This window comes from Radiomyces spectabilis (genome assembly GCF_025331425.1).
Source record: "Radiomyces spectabilis strain NRRL 2753 chromosome Unknown BYT42scaffold_7, whole genome shotgun sequence".
NCBI lineage: Eukaryota > Fungi > Mucoromycota > Mucoromycetes > Mucorales > Radiomycetaceae > Radiomyces > Radiomyces spectabilis.
The window spans coordinates 1,019,915-1,041,731 of record NW_026251932.1 but is presented as its reverse complement, the minus strand read 5'-3'; the positions used below and the strand labels follow the sequence as shown (position 1 = coordinate 1,041,731).

The following is a 21,817-nucleotide window of genomic DNA, read 5'->3' as shown; positions in this document are numbered from 1 at the left end:
ATAATTTTGTACCCCTTGACTATTAACAAGACAAGGAGTGTCATTATAAAGCAGAAAGAGACCCCACCCCCTTTCCTTTAATCAATAAACACGGCCCAATAAATAACAGATCTGAAAAAAAAATAGTATCGGAACTGTCGTCGCCCTTTTGCTTTTCCATTGTACATTCTCATTGGATTCTCTATTGCAATACGATGCATCGCTCTTTGGTTCGCCTGTGCCTGATAATGGCTCTTGTTCAATGCTATTTTACCGTCTTTGCCGCTCCGCCTCCCAATGGTAATGTATGCAAAAAAGCCCTGTAAATTTGAACACAAGATAGACTAAGTTGCCATGCTGTAGCCAATAATCAACCATTGAATGTCGAAAGCGGTAAGTTTCCCTAAAAAAAAAAAGCTACAATTCCCGATCCTTAATATCAAACAGTGTCTGAACAAGCCGGTAAATTGGCGCGTAAAGAACTAGTTCCTCCACTTCAGCAACTTGCCGAGGCAGCACGAGCGGATGCTATTGCCCTTACCGATAACTTTTATCTTTGATCTATTGTCTGTCGTCGGTTGGGAGATGATTCATTAGCTCTACGTTTTTCATTTTTTTTACTTTATTTTTAGAGTCAACGACATGGCTGAGATTGTAGGCGCTATTTGAAATTACTTGCAATAAAAATAGTTGGATGATCCAAGTTTCACAAATGGATCTTCTATAGTCTGCATCGGAGACGACGAATTTGAGCTTGTTTCAGTCAAAATGGGCTGCATGTGTTTTTCACCCAATGTCCAATAAAGTGATCTATTCACTGTATCACCGATTTTCCAAGGAACTATTTAATTCATGGACCGAAATTGCTCATGGCCCAGTTGGCGAAACGAAGACGGAGCACATGCTGACTGCCTGCCCATGGTATCGCCGGGGGCTCTTAATAGCCCCTACCATCATGGTTGCAACACTCTAAAGCATGAAATGAGAAAACATATGACATTCTGAATCAAACCGCGGCTAGGGTGCCACTAACCATGTCTGCCGTTTTCATTCGTCTTGCCAATCGATCCTCTGATTAAAAGTGAAAATAATATTTGTGAGAGCAGGTTCTACGGACGATCCAGAGTTTCACAAAGTACATCTAAATCAAAAAACGAAAGTGCAATAACGTATTTCCTAGTTCTAAAGCGCAAAAACGCGAACGCGCAAACGATCACACTAAAGTTCTTTCATCCAACATGATTCGATTTACGTGGAAGATTCCACCTTCTTGTGAACCTGGCTGGTCGATTTCTATACAGACGTAGTTTGTGCTTTTATATGGAAAGTGGATATCGCCCCAAGATATCGATCCCCAAGAGGTCATGGCACCGAACATGATATGTCATTGAAAGGGCCTCGGAATCCGGACTCTTTTGAACGTTTCAATAGGAGAATAGCAAACTGGACAAGCTTTGAAGTTTTGTAACTCGTCAATTGGTATACTCGTGAAGATAAAATATATAAGCCCAAGATGTCAACGAGACTGATGATAGGATGATTTATTACATAATGAACACTGATGAGTATCTATTCATTCCAGAATAATCGCTGCTCTGAAGGTGAGTTTCCGATAGAAAGAACGATGTCTTGGTCTGAGGAGATGATGGCAAATAGAAAGAACCCAGACTTATGGAAAGATGAATATTCCATGTCAAAGGAGGGGTTGTATGGTGATATCTGTGTCGGATGAATACAACATCAATGACCATAACTGTAATCCCCCCCCCCTTTTTCCGTAAAATTTGACTTCAACCAATGCTACGGATAGGTTCATGGAAGTGAGCCATAGCCGCGGACCATTACCCCTATCAGGATAGACCAAATTTTTCCCTTAGACTTCGGATACGCGTTTGCCTTGTGCCGCTTGATGTACGCCAAAGAAGCGGAGCATCCCATGTTGCAAGATTTTCCCTGCCATAGTGTTAGTTCCAAGCTTTTAATAAAACTGAGAAAGAAACTCAGAACTTCGCCATAACAACGCAGATATCGACTAAATTGATCAATGTTCACAGTTGCTGCCGAATGCTCTGATAATAAGCCCTTGGCGCTTTGGACCTCCTCTTATATTTCACATTCAAACGCAAATTGCGATACTTTGCAGTTTTCATTCCTTTTGCTTGCGTAGCGATATGATCGAGGCATTTCCGCGGTACCCTTTTCATGCATACAATAGAGTAAGTCTCGCCAGCTTTCTTTTCTTTCCGATCGAAAGCCCGTGGTAGTGCCCTGACGACGCTAGCAATTTGATAAATTCATTCTTGGCGCTGGATCGCGTGGAAACGGCTCAACGGTGATTGTTATTTTGAAGCGGCCATCTTGGCAATTTGCGTTCGTGTGGCAGGAAGTACCAATAAGATGTTCTCATTAAAAGACATGTTCACGATTCTGTTCCGAGACTATTGAAATGACAAAACGAAAAGGACAACACACACCCCTTCAGGGATGTGTATTGCACACATCCGGACACTTTACTCGTCTTTAAACAGTGCAGGTCACATGACTGGCTCGACCAATAGAAATTCCCATCGTGTCCGAAGGAAATTCTTTGAAAAAGACCAGAAAATCACCCCTATAAAATTACGTCATGTTATAAGGCGCAGAATGAAATTATGGGCGCATTCTTCATCAGTTTTCCTGTCAAAAAAGAATTACCCGATTTGGTCAATCTGTCTATGTTGTAGGTCGCTGCGGTTTTTCCCTTGGTGGGGATCCCGTGATTTGTATCCAATGGAAGGGACCAGCGTTTATTTTTTCCCTTCATTTCTGCTCCCTTTTTTATAGCTTTTTTTTTTCTATGTGCTCATATACGGCTTAAACTGCGTTATGACAATATTGGTAGAGACAAATAATGATACTTGCTTTGACACCGACTCTTCCAACACTGATGACTCGTCCCAATGTTTGGCCACCAAGTTCTGGTCACGTCCAGAAGACAGCCCAGAAGTGACCACGAATGAATACTCCGAGAATAGAGATGCTCATCTTGTCTTTGGCGACTCTATCGGTATGGTATACTTTTTTTTAGTCTCTCAATAATTTAGCATTGACTGGAAAATCCGTCTCCCCTTTCTTTTTTTTGTTACACTTTATTTTCTTTATCACCAAGCAACCCCAAAAAAAAGGAGCCAACCTGCCAACCAGTATGCTTATTTTCAAAAATTGTGTCATCTAGACCACTTCTATGCCTATAATCACGCTCCGCAACGTAAACAACATGGTTTGACTGCTCCTTCGGAACAACATCATGACACGTCCAAGCGTCGACAGACCAAGATGTTACTCGTTTCTCTGATTGAATCGTTTTGCCGTATTTACGGTGATTCACCCGAAGCGAACCGTCGAGTCTTTTTTCTTATCTGTCAAACGTTGAGTTCACTTGGCATCATTGACACTGAGTTTGTCGATGAAATGACTAGTGTTCGATCGACTTTCCACAAAGCATTCCAAAAACTATTCCACACGGCCGTGCAGACAGTGCGAAAGCAGGAGTTTCGTCTTGAAAATCAGCAGAGAATGATAGCTTTCGAGAGTAGTACGAGTCACCGGAGTGATATTTCTTCATCGTCCGATTTATTTGGTTTCCAGCCAAGCAGAGAACACTCGCATGATCATGCTGCGTCCGATTTATTTTTCAATCTCAATATCCAGAATTCGCGTTATCGCAATGATTTCGTGCAAATTAGCATGCTTGGCAAAGGCGGGTTTGCCAGTGCCTGGCGCGCTCGGAACAAGTTGGACGATATCGAATACGCTGTCAAGAAAATTCGTCTTGGCAAGGACCTTGAAGCCGATGGCACTAGCCCGTATGAGAAAATCTTTCGAGAAATCAAAAATCTGGCCCGCTTAGAACATCACAATGTCGTACGATATTACTCTTCGTGGCTGGAATATGCCGCCGATGACCATTTCAGTGAAGTGGAAGATGATTTGTGGGATCACGACGAATCCAGTTCCTACTCTGTCTTGTCCTCGTCTTCTCACGATACCGTGTTCAATGGTCAGGATCCCACCTTTGACGCCTCCACACCCAGCTTTTCTTCGGTGGGTCCCTCCTACGAAGAATTATCTCGCATTGATTTTGTCGACGACGATGGTATCCGAAGCCCCTACAAAGAAGATTCCACATCCGCTTGCAATATTCCTCATGCGTCTTCCAATCCTTGTTCCCGTCAACGCGCACGCTCCGGCTCTTCTGCGTCGCGAAAATCCCACAAGTCCACCCACGAAGAAGACCGTGGTAACGGCTGGACCTTGTTCATCCAGATGCAGCTTTGCCCTTGTAAGTTGAAAAAGTGCAGTGTGAATCGACCATCGTTATGCGAGTGGATACTTATTTTTATGAATATCGCACTTGTTCTCTTAGCAACGCTTCATGATTACATCAAGTTTCGCAACCGCCGATGTATTGAAACGGACAATTTAGAAGTGAATCGTACGCGGATCATTGAGATTTTCTCACAGATCCTCGAAGGTGCCGCGTACATTCATGAACAGGGCTTAATTCATCGTGATTTAAAACCGAGCAACATCTTTCTTGGCATGCCAACATCCAGCGAAAGCCGGCGTCACCATCACCGTCGTTCCAGCAGCGGTAATCATGATCACGGGTTTTCGTATGATTCAGTCCTTTCGGTGAATGGACTCAGAGAATGTATGTGGGAAGAAGCCTGGGTGCCCAAGATTGGCGATTTCGGTCTAGCCGCGGCGGCCGTCTACGATACGCATGATCCCGTGCTCTTGCCATCTTCTGTCAGTACCGCGGATAGCGAATTCTCGACATCAGTTGAAACCCCGCGAGCCAGTGCGGATCCATGTTTGAATGATGGAAGTTTCCCGAAGCGACCCAAACTTCACCGCACACGCACAAGTAACGTGGGCACACGTACCGTAAGTTGGATGGTCTTGGATTTGTCTACTTCGAATGTGTGGGGTCTTGTAATGCAAGCGTTTTACTCATATTGGTATCATAGTACGCTTCTCCCGAGCAACTAGCCAATCCTCCTCAGGCGTACTGCGAAAAGACAGACATTTACTCTTTGGGTATCATTTTCTTTGAACTGTATCAACCGTTTGCAACCGCCATGGAACGTGCGGAAGCCATTGATCATCTCAAGAGAGGCGTCTTTCCCGAAGGATTCGTTGAGCGATATCCCAAAGAGGTAAGCAAGAAAGCATGCCATTATTTTTTGGCTTTTTTTTTGTCTCCGCTCTTTGAAACTGATGGGGCTTGATTGTAGTCGGCGCTAATTTTATGGATGATGGATGAGAATCCGGCCCATCGACCTTCGGCTGTGCAGCTCCTCGAATTTGAATTATTTGCTCCGCCCATGGTGAGTTTCAAGATCGCGTGATCATTATTTTTATGTCTGGGAAATTGCGGCATGCATTAACCAGCTGCTCAATAGGATATGTACAGCAACTTGCAAGCGCAACTGCAAGCGAAATCAATTGCTCTGGATACGAAAACGCGCGAAATGGCCGCTTTACGTAATGAAATGCAGCGTGCTGAACGTGAGAAGCAGCGCGAAATGGATGCGATGCGCCAACGTCTGGAAGAACTGCAACGTCAATTGGATGGTCTACACGTTCACGATGAGAAGAAACGACATCACGAGAACGATGCCAGTGATACGCAACCGGAAATCAAAAGACTCGACAAAGGCGCTGAACTGAACAACCATCTACGAAAGTTTCTTCAACCTCCTATTTCCACCACCTAAACTCGTCTCCCCCAATCCTCCTTGTTCCTCTATCTACCGCTTTTGTTCTTCGTTTTTTTTTATATATCTTCACGCAATCTCTAACAAAACCCATCATTTTGTATATACTTTATTCAATCAACAAAACAAAAAATACCCCCCCCCTCAAGTTCTCCTTTTTTTTCTTTCTTTTTGTTCTTTGTTCTTCCGTTATGATATTTGATTGCTCAGAAAAAGTTTCGTTCAAATCACGCAATCATTGTCAACAATAAAACTAAAAAAGCACTCATCTTTTTCAATTCATTTTGCACGGACAATGACTATCTTGGTATAATGGTTTTTCTGACAGGAAAACCGACACTACGGCTGGGGATCTATCACATTCTCTGTCTCAACTTGGTCAACGTTCTCAATGTTCACTATGTATTTTATTCTTCATACAACCAACCAGCGTTGGCTCATCACCAGACGGTGTATCTGTACCTGTAGGCTTCAAAAAATCAATTCCAGCGGGTTGCCTCTGGCGGCGCTCCAGTTGACAAGAACAGTTGACAAGACCAGTTTTAAGACCACAGAAATAATGGTACACACGTCGACATGTTGTCTTAACTTTCGAGCGATTTTCGTATTACTCAGGCATATCAGTCGCCAGTCGACCATTGCATTATCTTCATACCCATTGTGTCAACATGACCAAAAGATTCGGGGTAAGGGCACTACATTAAAGCCAATCCCAGTACGTCTATAATACGGGTTAACAAGCTTGTTTAACGTGTCATCCATTACTTCTGTACCAAAGTTATGTGCACCTGTGTATTCGATCAGCCGATATATGAACACTTGAGAATGAAGATCTCTCTTTAACATTATCTGAGACCTACTTCATGCAGCTATTTCATGCGATGGGGCCCCACTCTCTTATCAAGGATAGATATGACGTGAAGCGATGAGCGCGTCTTTTTCCTGCTTCATTATTGGACAATAAAAGTTTTAGCTACAGTACGAGCTACAGTACGAGGGATCGCCTCTTTTTTCATGTCTAAAAAGACGACGCATCTTCCATCCATTTTTTTTTCCTCTTCATCGCACATCTAATTCTTTTTTCTTTTCTTCGCAAAACCATCCATCGCGCCATATATTTTTTTATTGCTTATTCTTATCAGCTATCCTGTACGTATACTCATGATGACTACAACTGTGCTATTAAAACCACTGAACCTCTACATATAGCTTGCGCGCCAAAAAGCTTTTTTTTTTGTGGTCAACAAAGAAACTTTTTTCTTTGAAAGGTAATGTATTAGTGCTCTCAAGTGCCTTTCTTTCTTTTTCGAATGTTATGCCGAATTACTCACTTGCTTTGTGTGCTTCTACTGGGTAGTTTTAAAATACTGAAGAACAAAGCCCATGCCTTGGCGGTGTGTGGTGGCGGCTCCCGCAATGCGGTGAAAACAGTGTTTTTGGCTGTAAAAACAAAAGAAGAATAAGCGTGGCTTGTCTAATGCATCCATCTTTTTTTTTTTTTGCATGTATTTGTCCTTGGTTTTCTCTCTTATTTGATTACTTAAAACAACACATTACCTTGCCTCTTTTTTAAATATTTTGATTTGTAAATTTTTACCCAGATTTTTCTCAACTAAACTGTACGATAAAGTCATCTGCACCGCTCCCGTTCCCATAGACACTCCACATGATAAACAATTGTTCCAATTCAATCAGTGCAAGAAATGTTTGGACAGGTTGTTCGGGATTTTTCGGAAACTGTTGTCTAATACGTTTAGTTGATGAAAAAGGATACCACTCATAATACAGCAAAGAGCGGGCTTATCATTATCCGCTCCAGCTTGCATAACGCCAAGGCGATCTTGAGACTTACAACGAATGAAACAAAACAATTGTGGAGCTCCAACTATTGAGGACTACTCTTGGACGGCACTGACTGTAAAGCGCGAACGACAATCCTTATGAGAGAAACCGTGCCAACGATGCATTTAATTATGATTTTATGCTGCATGTTTACACTGTTTTTGAGACAGATACTCACTATCTTGATTTTCAAACAAATATTGAATTGATACCTATCATTGCGCGCATAATTGTAGAGCGGGCCTTGGTTTTGGATTTGCAGTCACGCCCTTTCAAGTACGCGACTGGGCGGTCGTCCAAGCGATCAGATCGCTTCGCTGTTTCTCTCACCATGACCAATGCTAACGATGACGATGAATTAGCTCGAGCGATTGCACTCTCACTGCAGGAAGCCGAAAGTACGCTGGCAGCACAAAACTACGAGAAAGAACAATTGAAACTGGCGCTGGCCGCTTCATTAGGCAAAACGCCCGATCAATTGACAGCACGGGAAGTGTTGAGTTTGGAACTGGAGGAACCTGAATCCGAACCGATCTCCAACAAACGGCCTTTATCTGACGTAATCCCACAACATGAACCAAAAGTCGCTAAATCGAAAACGGCTGGCAATACGCGATATTGGGACGGAGTCGTCAAGCTCACGCATGTCACCGGATTCACAGGCACCACGTATATCAAATTCGAGGATATTATCGACAAGGTTATTTGACCGCATATAAACGAACCGTATGCAGTATTGCTGAATGCATGATTTGTCTGTGTAGTATTGCTTGAAGAAGGCGTTTGTAACTGCCTTTGTGGGATCCATGGAGTTTATCAATGAACATTTTCCAGACCATGTGAATATGTGCATTGTGTTGCATGGTCGTCCAGTAAGTATCAAGTTGTAGTTTTCATCGATCGTCGGCTCTTATGTTCCGTAATTTACTTTTAGGCACAAGCGGGCCAAATCTCCCCTACGCGATTGGTTATTCATCCTCCCATGAAAGACGATCGATATGGTGTGTTTCATACCAAATTGATGCTGCTATTTCATGAAAATTCCATGCGAGTGGTCATTGGCTCCGGCAACTTGGTAAAACGTAGACAAAAGACCTCGGCTCGTACCACAGACTGCTGACGCTCCCCTTTTAGGATCGATGGGATTACAAGGATTTGGAAAATGTGGTGTTTATCCAGGATTTCCCTCAGCGCTCTGAACCTTGCAGTGACCTTCCTCCATTCGCTAATGATATCTGCGATCTTTTGGACCGTATGCAGGTTCCTGCCTCTGTCAAGGAGGAATTGTATAAATACGATTTTGCAAAAGCCAAAGTAAGTCTCTCATCGGTCATCCAATCTTTGGTGTTTCCTGATTGCTCACTCACCTGTTCATCTCCCAGGCACATATTGTCGCCTCTGTATCTGGTGTATTTGAGGGCGACGAGCACAAAAAGTTTGGCCATACCCGTTTAGCTGAAGTTGTACGAGAACTAGGTGTGGCGGATCCGGCACATCTGCCGGTGGTCGAGATGCAGGTACGATGATAAAAGTAAAATGTCTGGCTTAAATCCACTAATTTAACGAGGAAATAGACATCTTCACTTGGAGCATTGACAGTGCTTTACATGAATGAATTATATCGATCCTTTTGTGGATTCAATCCTTATACAGACGATAAGAAATTGGACCTTTCCAAGACCGAACCACCGCCTGTACGCATCATTTATCCCAGCAGAGATACTGTACTCGACAGTCGTTTAGGCCCGTCAGTAAGTAAAATACAGCATCTAGCGTTTGCCGATCATCTTACTGAACGATTGGTGTATGTATTTACTGTCATTAGGGAGCAGATACCATATGTTTCAATAGCAGTCTATGGAAAAAACCTACGTTTCCCAGAAAAGTCATGCACGACGCGATCAGTCACCGGGCAGGCACATTGATGCACTCCAAGGTACTCAGATTTTAATTTAAACATTGAAACCCAAGAAAAACCGCTAATAGATGTTTTAGTATATCATTGCCACTTTACATAAACGAAGGACAGTAGGTGATCCAAGCTTAAAAGGCTGGGTCTATTGCGGGTATGTTTCCGATTGCGACAGATGACAGTCATAGTCAATGCATCTGATACTAACCAACGTAAAACAGGAGCCATAACGCAACTATGGCTGCTTGGGGGAAACTGACATTGGCAAGAGATACCAAACAACCAAAAATGAGTATAAGGTAAGAGACTGGATTCTCTAATTTCAGCTTTCTGTATCTCATGCGACAGTAGTAATTGGGAACTCGGTGTTGTACTTCCTATTTATGAAGACACCAACATTCCAGCACCGTACAGACGACCGGTCCCTCCCTATCGACCAGAACAAGAACCCTGGATGCAAGACCGCGAATGGTAACATCATCAGCACCCAACTCATAAGAAACCTGTCTGCTTTTACAACGAGCGGAAACAAATTCTATTGTAATTGCACATACCATTACACTCAACAACTTATATGGAGCGCAACGACAAGACAACGAAACAGATTTCTCGGGGGCTGTGGAAAGGATCCTTTTTAAAAATCGGATGAAATAATGCAAGTCAAATCGATAAATCTAGGCGAAAGTGTAAGCTGAAGATATGTAATATAACAACAAAGCCCATTCGATACAAATCATCCCCATCCCAGTCATATGCGCAGTTATTCGATTTGATCAGAACAAATGTCATGGTTGAAAAGAAGAAAAAAAGTTAATAATTATTCACAGTTGTTTATGTATGTGCAAGATTCTGTCATACAGAGGGAAAAAAGGGATACAAACTATTCAAAACGAATAAAGGAATTACTAAACAGAGTTCGTTCTAATGAAGAAAACAGGGAAATACTCGTTTCGATTCTTCAAGGTGTTGCCGGCAAAAATCTAATACTGCGAGGCAGCTGCTTGACATGCCTTGAGATTATCCAGATACCATTGGCAAGCTGAGATATCATTTGAATTGGACTCGAGACATTTCATAAAGGCCTTGGCATCGGCTTCGCAGGCATTGGCAGCAGGCTGTTGCTGCTGATAAGCGGGTTGCTGATACTGGTCCGAAGGATATTGCTGAGGAGGAGCTTCGGCTTGTTGAGCAGGCTGTTCAGATCGGCCGCCTCCAAATAAGGAAGAGATACCGTTTGCCTAGACATTCAGATTAGAATCACTGCTCCCATAAATTCTCACTTGATCCCACTTACCATCGTGTGACCAATAGTAGAACCAACAGCGACACCAGCGGCAGTGGATGCCACTAAAGGAGACCCATTTGCGTTAATTAACCGATCAAAATTCCCCACATCAACCAACATTCACACTTACTTTGACCAAACAGACCGGGACCTTGAGAAGGTTGAGCCACCGCAGGAGTATGCTGAGTGGTAGGTGCCATTTGATGTTGCTGCGGACGATGTTGTTGCTGAGGAGGCGCTTGACGTTGAGGCACAGTGTGAGCACTACGGGTTTGCTGAGTAGGGCCAGCACGTCGGGTCTATATAACAAGAACATTTAGTAATATGCTTCCTAATTGGAAAAACTTGATGCTTACTTGTCTTGATCGAGCCATGATTATAATATGATTAGCAGAAAAGAGTTAGGGAGGCAATAGAAGATTCCAGTTACTCGTTGATGGGCATTATATAAGATGACGTTTTTAACGGTCACATTTAGTCTGGAAACCGGGAATTTTGGTTGGCTTGAGCGCAGTGTCAAGGACGACGAATGAATATTCTGCGCCATCTGGACTCTAGTCTACCAATTTATGGCAATATTCTTGATGATTAAAGTGTATTGAGATTGATCAGCACCCTGTTAAACGGCTTGGCACGGGAAATAATAGGAACTTATTAGTTTTCAGTTCCGGGTCGTGCATTACTTGCAAGTAACACATACAATGCCGCCAGTGCCAGTGACATTCATGCCATTGTTCTCTCTTTATTCGTCCAAGTCTGTACCAGGCATATGTAATGCGTGGAAAGTCAATAAAAAAGACGCCACATTATGGCCAAACTCGCATTATTATAATGCGCAGCCATCATTTTCCTTGTTTGAGAGCTGATCGGAGCAGAGATGCTCCACCCGAGGTCATTAATTTTGACGCAAATACGCCTCCAATTTCTTCCGCAAAAAGTAGCGGAGTTTTTATATATTTTTAAATCTAAAAAAAAAAATTACCACGCTTTTTCGTTGTCTTCCTTCACACACGTCTCTTTTAAATGGAACAACAACCGCATCGTCCGTCCCAAGAAGGCGCTACCTCCTCGTTCAAACCATTTGGTGACAAGGAAAAAGCTGAGGAGAATCGGTGGGCACGACAAAAGGTAATGTAAGCTCAGTGTCGGTAATGACTCTTGAATGCTCATGGCGTACTTGCAGGAAGCGGAGCAGCTGAAAGCGCTGCGGCACTCGTTGGACAAAAAATCACCAATGGAACAGAAAGAAAAGCATTAATTGTAGCCACCAAAAGTCTTTTTTTTTTTGGTTATTCTTTTGTATGCTTGAAAATTTCGATTGCCCAGTGGTTTTATAAATGCTTGATGGGTGGAGACACACGCCGCGACACTCTTTTAGCGAATGTAGTCTTCTCCATATCCATATCATTCTTTCATAGCACTGTAACAACCCTACAATAAATGAAAAAAAGGTGAAGTTGGAGCACCAAATTCTCGGGCATCGACGACGTGGTCGTGACTCATGCGCTGCGCAAAAAAGGCGAGAAAGTAAGTGCTTGGTCTTTCTTACCCATTGCGCTATGCATTGAAATTGATGAGTGAGGTGTATCCTGGAAAGGAGGTATCACTCCTTTCACTCCCAAGGATTATAAAATCTGTTGTAAGAATGGACTCGAGTCCGTTCCATGATATGATCCTCGCTCCGTCTCACCAGTCAATGTTCCCTTGAAACCAACAGCGAATTTTGTCCTCTGCCCGGTAGATTGGGGTCAAGTGTGATACAACCGGTTATTTCCAAACAGTGCTTTCATGAATATGCTCTGTTCTGGTTAAAAGAAGGGAAGAAGGAGAGGCAGCCGAATAGCTTACGTTGAGAAATTTGCGTCGTTGCCATAATTTCAATGAGGTCGGTTCATTTTACTCAAAGGGCGAACTTCACTTGAATAACAATATAAAAGCACACACAAAGGTTGCTAGAGAGAGAAGAACGCTTCATTCACGAAATAAGCTTTCGCGCAGTTTCCAAACCGTTACCAAACAAGCGTGGCCACCTTATTAAAATATTAGGTATACTTATTCTCGTTTCTCAGCGGTTTTTCTCATCCGTTGGCCTTCATCTAATCACAATAGGCCTCTTAACCAAACGGCTCTCTTCTGTAATAATACAACATTGTCTGTGACTCTAACAAAACTAACAGTGGATATGTGGCGCATACACTCGTGTGCAAATCATGCATCAAAAGACAACCGCGACATCAACACCCGTCAGGAGCAGTCAATACGATGATATTCTTTATCCATGCATGATATGATGATGGACGATCGAGAACTCTACGACGCAGCGACGCTAATACGAATGTATGACACTTTATGAAAGAAGATGGAGTTTTGTAGCAAGTAGATACAATTGCATCGATTTGTTATTTGATTAAAAAAAAAAAGGAAAAAACAAAAGAATAATTAGAAGCATTAGAGTGAATATATCATGGATATGTTGGGGGAGCAACAACAAAAAAAAACAAACAAGAAGGAAAAAAATAATGATGTAAAAGAATAATGGCGAGATAATCTAAAAAAGAAAAGGAGCACAAAAATGGGATGAACGGCATTCGTTCACAAAAAAAAACATTGCAAGCGTAACCAGCTTAGTTGGCGGTGGTCTTCCTTGGGGTGAAGTTCATGTAGCAGCCATCTTGAGGATAGATAGTGGCAAAGATACTATGTAATTCAAATATGAGTCTCGGTTACATATCGATCCACGAGGGGCTATTAAGTGGCTACTTACGAGATATCATCACTCTTATCGGTACGATGATGTGTCCAGTCCATTTGAAGAGAAGCTTGGGCAAGGATAGCCATGAGATGCATAATGGCATATTCACGTCCAAGACAGTGATGAGGACCGTTGCCAAAGACCATGAAGTTCTTGGGGAACTTTTCAGCCGTGCCATTGGGGCCCCATCGATCAGGATCAAAGCTGTCAGGATTGGGGTACGCAACAGGATCATGCAAGGCAGGATAAGTGGTGGGAATAACCATGGCTATGCGAAATAAAATAAATCAGATTTCTCACTTTCCCACCGAATACACTGAGTTCAAGGAATGAACAAACAATGCTCCCCACGCTAAGACACTTACCACCCTTGGGAACGGTGTAGTTTTCAGTGATGGGCCATTCACGAGTAGCTTGGTAAGGAACTATAATATCGCAAAAAAAAAGCCACCGTCTATGAGTTACACCATGCATGCACTCCGGATGCGCATATCTCTTCTCCGATATCTTACCCATCAACACCGGGGGACGAAGACGCAAAATCTCCTTGACGACCTGACGCAAGTACACGGATGCTTCCATCAATTCGAGAGTAAGAGGATGATTCAATCCTTGTTCGCCACGGATCTTGTTCTGTTCGTCGCGGATCTTTTCGAGCACATCGGGATGATCGGCCAACAGTTGGAAACCCCATGTCAAAGCCGAAGAGGTGGCGTCCTGACTGGCAAACAAGAAAGTCAAGATAGTGAGAGAGATTTCACGGTCGGTGAATTTGCGAGGAGCCGGCTTGTTGTTCTGTTCGCATTCGAGTTCATAGTCAAACATGGATCGAATCCACGCATCCATCATGGACTTGACTTGACCATTCTTGGCCATACGAACGCGAGAATCTTTGACGCATTCAATGAAATGTTTCACAATATATTTGCGGGACTGAATAGCTTTGTACACCTTGGTGCCTGGCAACGGAATAGGAAAGTTGACCAATTCAAGGGCAGCCGTGATATTAAAATACTCCTGAGAAATGGTCGCAGCAACTTCATCGGACATGTAATCACCCAAGAACACACGCAACGACGATTCCATGTTCACTTCTCGGAAACGGAGTTGATATTGCTCAATCTTGCCATCCAAAGCCAGCCATTCTTGGAAATGCTTCTGGTACACCTTTTCCTGAATAGGAATATAGATGCTAAAAAGAGACAGGGAAAAAAAATGAGTACTTCAAAACGCCATGATACGCCATCGGTATCAATCCAACTATTTACCCAAGCGCCTTTCTCGTGAATAAGACATTCAATCCTTTACGGTAGTCAACGTGGGCTTTACCACTGAGGAACACCCAGTTGTCAGCGCACAGGATATGCTTCATCGAATCGACGACCGCGGGTTCGGCATACACAGGGGCATTCAGAATCTTTCGGCTCAGGTCACATGTCGAAGCAATCACAACAAATCTATAAAATGGTACATAATTTTGGGTTTGCGGCAAGGGAGTCAGAAAACAAAAACTACAAGAAACCTTTCACGCAAAAACGCTCTGCCTCAAATGCTGCCAATATGAGTCACAGTGGAACTTACCGATCAAACACACTGACGCAGGATAATTCGCCACTTTTCCACTTGCTCATGTATCCTTCAAAGGTGGGATACAGTGAATCCATAAACGCACCAATGATAGGAATCTTCAGGGTGGGACCAGGAAGATTCTTCTTTTTGCTCAGATACACATATTGTTCGTAAGCGAATAAGCCCACCACCGCCGAACAAACAATAGCCGTGGTCGAAATTGTAGGTTGACCGAAAGCGGTCTTCATGAAAGCAGCGATCGTGTTCTTGGTAGATTCGATCGTACGCGGATCAAAGAAGCTAATAGTACATAACCAATGATAAACATTCAAGGCCATCAAAGTACCGAAATCGCTTTTTCTCTCGTGGTTTTCCTTTTTTTTTTTTCCGACGATCTCATCCTAGTAGTACCCGTTGCCGGACTTTCCACTTTAAGATACGTTACCTAGTTGCCATGGTACTCTAAGAGCGACGACCAATATGATACAAAGATGAGCAATAAAAAGGGAAACAAGAGGAAGTGAGAGCATGAGTACGTTTTGCAATTGAGATGAACGCGTCTTGGGAATGTCACAGTGCATGGGCACGAGTCAAACTTACTGTCCTCTGATGACGGCGGAAAGAAACAAGAAAGACGAGAAGAAAACGAGGTGAACAAGGAAGAAAAAAGAGGGAGATTAAATTAAAGGATAAAGATACGACGTTGCGGTCAAAATATCTTCCTTTTTGCTCTTAGAAAAGTAGAAAGAGAAGAAATAGGCAAAAAGGATGAATCTAATTGGAAAAAGATAAAAAAAAAAATATCACAACAAAAAAGTTGAGCGGGGATACAAAGAATTTTTTTTTTTTTTTGCGCTTTTGGATTAGACGTTGGGCGGTGGCACCAGGAGAAATAGAGATGGAAATTTTGCCGTGTCCCAAGGAACAAGCTCAGACAAACCATCATAAAAAAGCCAGCCCATGTTGGTTTTTTTTAAACACAGCAACCTTGTTTCTGCTGTTCCTAGGTAAACAACAGCATTATAGGAGCTTATTGCATTTGTCTTCACTTATTTTCCTCCCTGTTTTTGCATTAAAATTAGTCCATATTATTCGCATTTCCTCGGATCTTTACTGCACCAATTCTGTATTGGAACTGTGGGATTTTCTTTGAATTTTTCCCCTTCGTTTCATATGATCTTTTTGTAGTGCATGGTTCGCCATAATTTTTCCGTGTATTACATGCTTAATATGGTAATGTCTACTGACTGGATTCGAATTGAGCGCTGTGTGTCTGCCAGCCCGTCCGATGTAGAAGTACGAAATCCCTGAAATGGCGCCATATTGCCGGATTTATCTCGTGACGGCCTTTGAAAAAAACATTGTTGTCCAAGAGGGATCGACTTGGGCATTTTATCTCAAAATCACCACTGAAAGCTGGCTTGTCTTACTTGTCCCCCACATCTTTGGGTGCACAGACAAACCACTTATCAAAGAAACTCGCGGCCCGATTATTATACCGTCCCTGAGAATTGGTCATTGTAGTTCTTTCACAGGACCGCGTGTACCTATTGAATAAGGTGATATTTCAGCTTCACTGGACGGCAATAACAGCGGTCCTGGTTGCGGAGTCACGACAACTCCGTCCATTCAAAACCACTGTCAAATCTTTGTAGTTTCATTCTTCAAAAAATCTCGCATAATTTTTATCACACCATATAAACAGGGTTGCCATTATCAATCAAAAACAGACGTCTACCTCGTCACTGATTTTCAATTGCAAAGACCGGGATTGGGCCTGCAGAAAAAATACCTCAATTGGAGAGCGATATCCCATAATTTGATATACCAAAATTCGTTAGCAAACATCGTAACAAGTGATATCCGTGGATTTTCTGGATGAACCATCCTTGTTGTATTAGATCACTTGGTCATTTATTGCAACGTATAACGTGGTCAAAAAAAAAGCTAAATATCCTTTTAGGAACTTCCATCAAGCGACGCGGTTGGAAAATCGCCGTCAAATTTCATTTCGCACAGACAAAAAAGAGCACGAGCGAAAAAAGAAAAAAAAAGGCAAATCAGAACTTTTAAACAATATTCATCGCCAAGGACCCTAGCTCCCTGATAGGTGATCTTACAAAAAATCCTAGAGACCGTTCAGGAACTTCACAAGATCAACGATCACTGTTGTAGCTGTCGATCGAATAACGCCGAACATTTGAACGGTTACACTGACAGCACGAGCCTCACACCCATTTTCGGATGGAAACATTGGGGTATTTTATTCGCGTTTCATCCTAACGTATCACAAAGCGGAATTTCCAGAACATGGTTATAAAGATGGGAGGCTGTGAACCAAACTTTATACAGAAGTTAAACGTTAGGCCTACCGTGAAAAATTATTGTAATATATTAGACTGACCTCGTAAATACCCGATAGATAAGATTTTTGCAATGCATGCTTGAAAATGGAAGCATGAGAATTTGCATTTAAGAATCGATGTGCTTGTATTGTTTGTCTTGAATTTCTCTTTAATGCATTGGATTGAGGGTTTGAGAAACACCATGTGACCCGCTATTTTTTTCGGATACATGTCCGCGCTTCCCGTATATTAGGTACACTCATACTTTGCTGTGCTTAGTACCTAAAAATGTGCCCGAGAAGACTTTCTGATATTCACAAATGGACATCCGCTGATATTAGAAGACTTATCGATTTTATTTTTCCTTTATGAAGGAAATGACAATATTTCAACAACATCGATGCATAACTTGTCGGAAGCGTTGTTGTCTACCGCATAAATATTTGGGCCTTGAGAATCTTTTTTATTACGCCTTATCGACCAGCTGATGCGACAGGGGCGAGGCAGCAATTCCATGAAGTCCATTGTTTACGCTGATAACCTGCTTGATGCTTCCATAACGAAAGTTCTTGCAGTGAGACCCACAGTGACCATCAGAGTAGACTTGCAGCGACCACCTACTGTAAGTCTAAGGTCGCAGTAGCTACATAAGATAATGACGATTATATTTCGTGTGCACACGCTTGAGAAGCAGCGAAACTCGATATCAATTTCATGAAATTATTCATCAACGACGAAAGTGTAAAGGTGACGTATAGGCAACAGCTTCAGCGCAATGATTAAACAAGAATACAGTGGCAAATGTTACTGCGCAGAAGTACATGATCTCACTACAATTCCTCTCTTAAGTGGCACTATGTTCCTACAGAACGGACAATTACCTCTAGTTATTCCATATTTAAATCGTAGCCCTCAAATACAATACTAATGTTGCTTTACAAGTGACGATCAGTACACTGATATAGTTTGACGATAGATGATGTCCCACAAAGTCAGATCTGCATGACTGTTAGAGTAACGAACAGCCCACGTCCAAAATGTGATTGACTTTTTCAATGCATAGTAAAATTTCATTTGATACATATTGACTGCTTTTTCCAGGACTGAATTGTATATTACTACGGGTTATTCACCGGCTGGGTGACACGGGATTCTCGTCCAACGTAATAGCACTTCAGCCTTGGGTTCTGTAGGACAACTGTGTAGGAAATGAAAAAAAAAAAATCGACGACAGAGTGAATGAACGTCACGACGCTCCGTTAGGATAATGTAGTGTCGTTTCATGCTAAAAAAAAAAAAAAAAAAAAAAAAAAAAAAAAAAAAAAAAAAAAGGAAGGCCTGGCCACCCTGCATTCGGGATGCAGCTTTGATAAAGTACCTACATCCGCCGATTGGGCTTTGGATCGATTACTCGGCTTAGGGTCTGTCAATTTTTTCGGGAGGTTTAAAGCCAGACAAAGTGTGGAAAAAGTTACACAAATAGAACGATCCAGACGGATAGCAACGGTCATTGGCTGTCTTATAGGTTTATCCTGGGAAGGAATCCTTCCATTAGCATAATCAACGTGAGCATGCAGATGCCTGAGGGAGGAGGATCATCGCCAGTACGGAATAGTGCAAAACTGAACATTATCGAAATTCGTTATTGACTTTGGGTTAATTGAGTGCTACTGGCGTGAACGCGAGGAAAGTGAAAAGCTAATAACAACGATGATGGTCAGAAAAACCAAAATTTGCCACTGCAACACAAGGTCATACCAATGGATTTTTTTTTTAAATTTGATTCTCCTTTTCTTGGTATTGCTTCTTTTTTCCTTTTCGAATTCTCTCCTTGTTCTCGTCATTCATCGTCGCCTTCTTTCTTATTTCTTCTACTCAACCATTCCGTTATCATTTCATCTTATCCGACTTTCTGTATCTTTCCAAATCATCTTCCTTCACTCAGTTCTCGCTTGTTTATTCGTCTTGTTCCCATAATCGCTGGTACCACTTCAATCCTTTCCTGTGGTACTCTCTCCTTGTTCAATATTTTTCAAACTTGTCACGTTTGCCACCATTCCTCTATTTCACTATCGATCAATGAGCCTCAGCACTGTCATTACTCTTGCTCTTGTACTGAAAAAGGTACTTCTCAATCTCCACCTTGTTGTCTAGCGCCTTTTTGTGACTTTAACCGGTCTTTTCAGTTTGCCCGAAAAGGCGCTTTAGCCAAGAATTTTCGTGCCAAGAAAGGAATCCACCACAATGACGATCATGACAAGATCTCACTGAGTTCATGTTCAACGGACGATGAAGGAGTCGATGTGAGCGATATTATCGATAAGAAACTGAAAACGGTGGTTGTAAAAGAAACCATAATCTCTTCCAATGAACAACTACCAATTTCTAATGTACAAGTACCCGATGAATCCGATGTTTCTGCTGAGCAGAACGTTTCCTATACAACCAGTGAAACCGATACATTGTCGTCCCTTGAAGAAGACATACCCAAGGTAGTTTTAGGCGGTTGCATGGGAACCAACTAAAAAAAAAAAAAAAAAAAAAGAACGACGATGGATGAAAATGAGGGAAAATAATGGAAGATCCGAGGATCTCACCACGGTGACTTCATTCGTATTCGTTTTTAGTGTGACCTGGCGATTCCTGTCAATATCCGCGACTTTGCATATCCTGTAACATCGCCGATGCATCGTGGCGAAACACCAAGGGTTTCTCATCAAATGTCCAGACAATCACTGTCTTCACCTGATTTCCATGGCTGTCATGCGCGCGCTTTATACGATTTTGTGCCTGAAACTGAGTACGAAATCGGAATGAAGGCGTCGGATCCGGTATGGGTTCAGTATCGACAATGCCCTGTAAGTGCTTGTGACACACGCTCGCTGCTCTTCAATGAAATGAGTGACTAACATAATCCTGCGTGTGCGTGATTGTTCACTTATAGGGTTGGCTGATTGCCGATGTCAATGATGAAACTGGATTAATACCGGAATCTTATGTGGAACTGTTATAATGTTATAGGAGGACCATTGTAATTTTAAAGTGTTGTATAATTTTATTTATTTATTGCTGGTGGGATTTGAGTAACGTGCCGTTCCTGTGAGGTTGACATGTTGTCTATTTGCTGTTTTGTTCGCCTTTTTTCCATTATTGTATTCCCTTGTCATTCTATTATATTACTGCAATTTTTTCTGGATTGTGTCTTATTGCTTGTTTTAGATATAGCTTTTCCCTTTCTTGTCAATATATCAATGAAGAGAGAATCAACTTGAACCTTGTCTATTCACACAACTGTTTTCGCTGACCTCGTGCTTTTGACTGTCGAAACCCATCATGTAAGGGAAACAGACACATGCAGACTAAAATCTCACCAGCATGTGACATCGTTCTCGTCTTTGTTTGTGCTTTTGTCTAACATGACCCCCTGAAGCTGTCAGTGAGCGATTGTCGAGGCGCTATTTATGGACGTTCTGGTAATATAGAAGACGTCATCGTTGTTACTTTGGCACGCTTTACTCGTGGATCCTTTTTCTTTTTTCTTTTCTTTTTTTTTGGAAAAAAGCAATTCTTTTTAAGCTTTGTCGCCAACTCTAATTTCCGGATAGTCTGGTCTGCTGCAGCTGCAGATCGCGGTCATCCTTGGGAAGAGCTTCTCATTTTCCATATTCAGCTACTGTGACGCATAATTATGCAGCATCATCTTCATGTCTTACGATTACTTGAAAAGCAATGCAACCTTAAATATATATTTTTCTCAATGTTCATTGCCGAAAGAACCAGAAACTTGACCTGCGTCAACAGTATTGGACGGGAATGGTTGGTTCCTACGTACATTTGTTGGGACCTGCCCTTTAGACCGACACTTAATGCATAAGTTTTTTTTTTAACCTTGGCGCATATTACATCGACCAGTCCCGTATCGCTGCTAACATGGCATGGAAAGAAAAATAAAGTCATTTTAGGAGGAGGTCCCGGCAGAGATATTGGAAGGGAGACAATCCAATATCTGGTAAATGAGGATCCCCGACGTTTTCATTATTCTGGTCTACAGTCCTCATGTTTCAGTACAAAAACGAGAGTAGAATAGACGTGAAAACCTGCATTGTCTATCGTTTTTTAACAGGGGGTGTAAGGGACAAGAGAAGAAGAAAAAAGGCGTTGTAAAAGGAGAGCAGAATATAGTAGAACACCCAACTATTAAGGTCTTGCATCGTCTCCATCCTATGATAAAGAGTACCGTCACCATTATGCTGCAGTAAAATATGTACCTCGCATCCTCGCAGCGTCCGTGATAATGCTTGATCGAATTATGCGGTATAAAAATCTCTTTTATTCTCGAAATTGGATTCCTTGCTAGAATCAGCCATCATT

At 42.2% G+C, this 21,817-nt stretch overlaps 7 protein-coding genes across 7 annotated transcripts; 5 read left to right on the top strand and 2 right to left on the bottom strand.

Annotated features, from left to right (window-relative positions):
• Positions 1 to 71: 71 nt before the first annotated feature.
• On the top strand, positions 72 to 680 carry BYT42DRAFT_571521 (uncharacterized protein). The gene is made up of 3 exons (XM_051568508.1): positions 72 to 279; positions 343 to 372; positions 427 to 680. The coding sequence occupies exons 1-3, from the start codon at positions 195 to 197 to the stop codon at positions 537 to 539; spliced, it is 228 nt and encodes a 75-aa protein (XP_051423080.1). The 5' UTR covers positions 72 to 194; the 3' UTR covers positions 540 to 680.
• Positions 681 to 2,794: 2,114 nt separating this feature from the next.
• On the top strand, positions 2,795 to 6,023 carry BYT42DRAFT_571515 (kinase-like domain-containing protein). Its single transcript, XM_051568507.1, has 7 exons — positions 2,795 to 2,856; positions 2,935 to 3,025; positions 3,194 to 4,300; positions 4,385 to 4,908; positions 4,992 to 5,180; positions 5,259 to 5,351; positions 5,427 to 6,023. Exons 1-7 carry the CDS (start codon positions 2,845 to 2,847, stop codon positions 5,739 to 5,741), a joined length of 2,331 nt encoding a protein of 776 aa, XP_051423079.1. The 5' UTR covers positions 2,795 to 2,844; the 3' UTR covers positions 5,742 to 6,023.
• Positions 6,024 to 7,724: 1,701 nt separating this feature from the next.
• Positions 7,725 to 10,316, top strand: BYT42DRAFT_605361 (tyrosyl-DNA phosphodiesterase-domain-containing protein). The gene is made up of 10 exons (XM_051571123.1): positions 7,725 to 8,283; positions 8,348 to 8,455; positions 8,518 to 8,658; positions 8,718 to 8,897; positions 8,966 to 9,100; positions 9,158 to 9,334; positions 9,409 to 9,519; positions 9,579 to 9,649; positions 9,717 to 9,794; positions 9,847 to 10,316. Exons 1-10 carry the CDS (start codon positions 7,915 to 7,917, stop codon positions 9,968 to 9,970), a joined length of 1,494 nt encoding a protein of 497 aa, XP_051423078.1. The 5' UTR covers positions 7,725 to 7,914; the 3' UTR covers positions 9,971 to 10,316.
• Positions 10,317 to 11,187, bottom strand: BYT42DRAFT_598811 (uncharacterized protein). Its single transcript, XM_051570970.1, has 4 exons — positions 11,137 to 11,187; positions 10,911 to 11,079; positions 10,790 to 10,842; positions 10,317 to 10,733 (listed from the first exon to the last, which is right to left on the bottom strand). The coding sequence occupies exons 1-4, from the start codon at positions 11,152 to 11,154 to the stop codon at positions 10,476 to 10,478; spliced, it is 498 nt and encodes a 165-aa protein (XP_051423077.1). The 5' UTR covers positions 11,155 to 11,187; the 3' UTR covers positions 10,317 to 10,475.
• A 586-nt stretch (positions 11,188 to 11,773) lies between these two features.
• On the top strand, positions 11,774 to 12,315 carry BYT42DRAFT_571505 (uncharacterized protein). Its single transcript, XM_051568506.1, has 2 exons — positions 11,774 to 11,908; positions 11,964 to 12,315. Exons 1-2 carry the CDS (start codon positions 11,804 to 11,806, stop codon positions 12,036 to 12,038), a joined length of 180 nt encoding a protein of 59 aa, XP_051423076.1. The 5' UTR covers positions 11,774 to 11,803; the 3' UTR covers positions 12,039 to 12,315.
• Positions 12,316 to 13,213: 898 nt separating this feature from the next.
• Positions 13,214 to 15,875, bottom strand: BYT42DRAFT_571499 (cytochrome P450). The gene is made up of 8 exons (XM_051568505.1): positions 15,702 to 15,875; positions 15,547 to 15,563; positions 15,114 to 15,401; positions 14,801 to 14,989; positions 14,045 to 14,724; positions 13,898 to 13,957; positions 13,545 to 13,800; positions 13,214 to 13,477 (listed from the first exon to the last, which is right to left on the bottom strand). The coding sequence occupies exons 2-8, from the start codon at positions 15,555 to 15,557 to the stop codon at positions 13,405 to 13,407; spliced, it is 1,557 nt and encodes a 518-aa protein (XP_051423075.1). The 5' UTR covers positions 15,558 to 15,563; positions 15,702 to 15,875; the 3' UTR covers positions 13,214 to 13,404.
• A 3,306-nt stretch (positions 15,876 to 19,181) lies between these two features.
• Positions 19,182 to 20,883, top strand: BYT42DRAFT_571494 (uncharacterized protein). Its single transcript, XM_051568504.1, has 4 exons — positions 19,182 to 19,570; positions 19,633 to 19,938; positions 20,074 to 20,304; positions 20,391 to 20,883. The coding sequence occupies exons 1-4, from the start codon at positions 19,526 to 19,528 to the stop codon at positions 20,457 to 20,459; spliced, it is 651 nt and encodes a 216-aa protein (XP_051423074.1). The 5' UTR covers positions 19,182 to 19,525; the 3' UTR covers positions 20,460 to 20,883.
• The last annotated feature ends 934 nt before the right edge of the window (positions 20,884 to 21,817 follow it).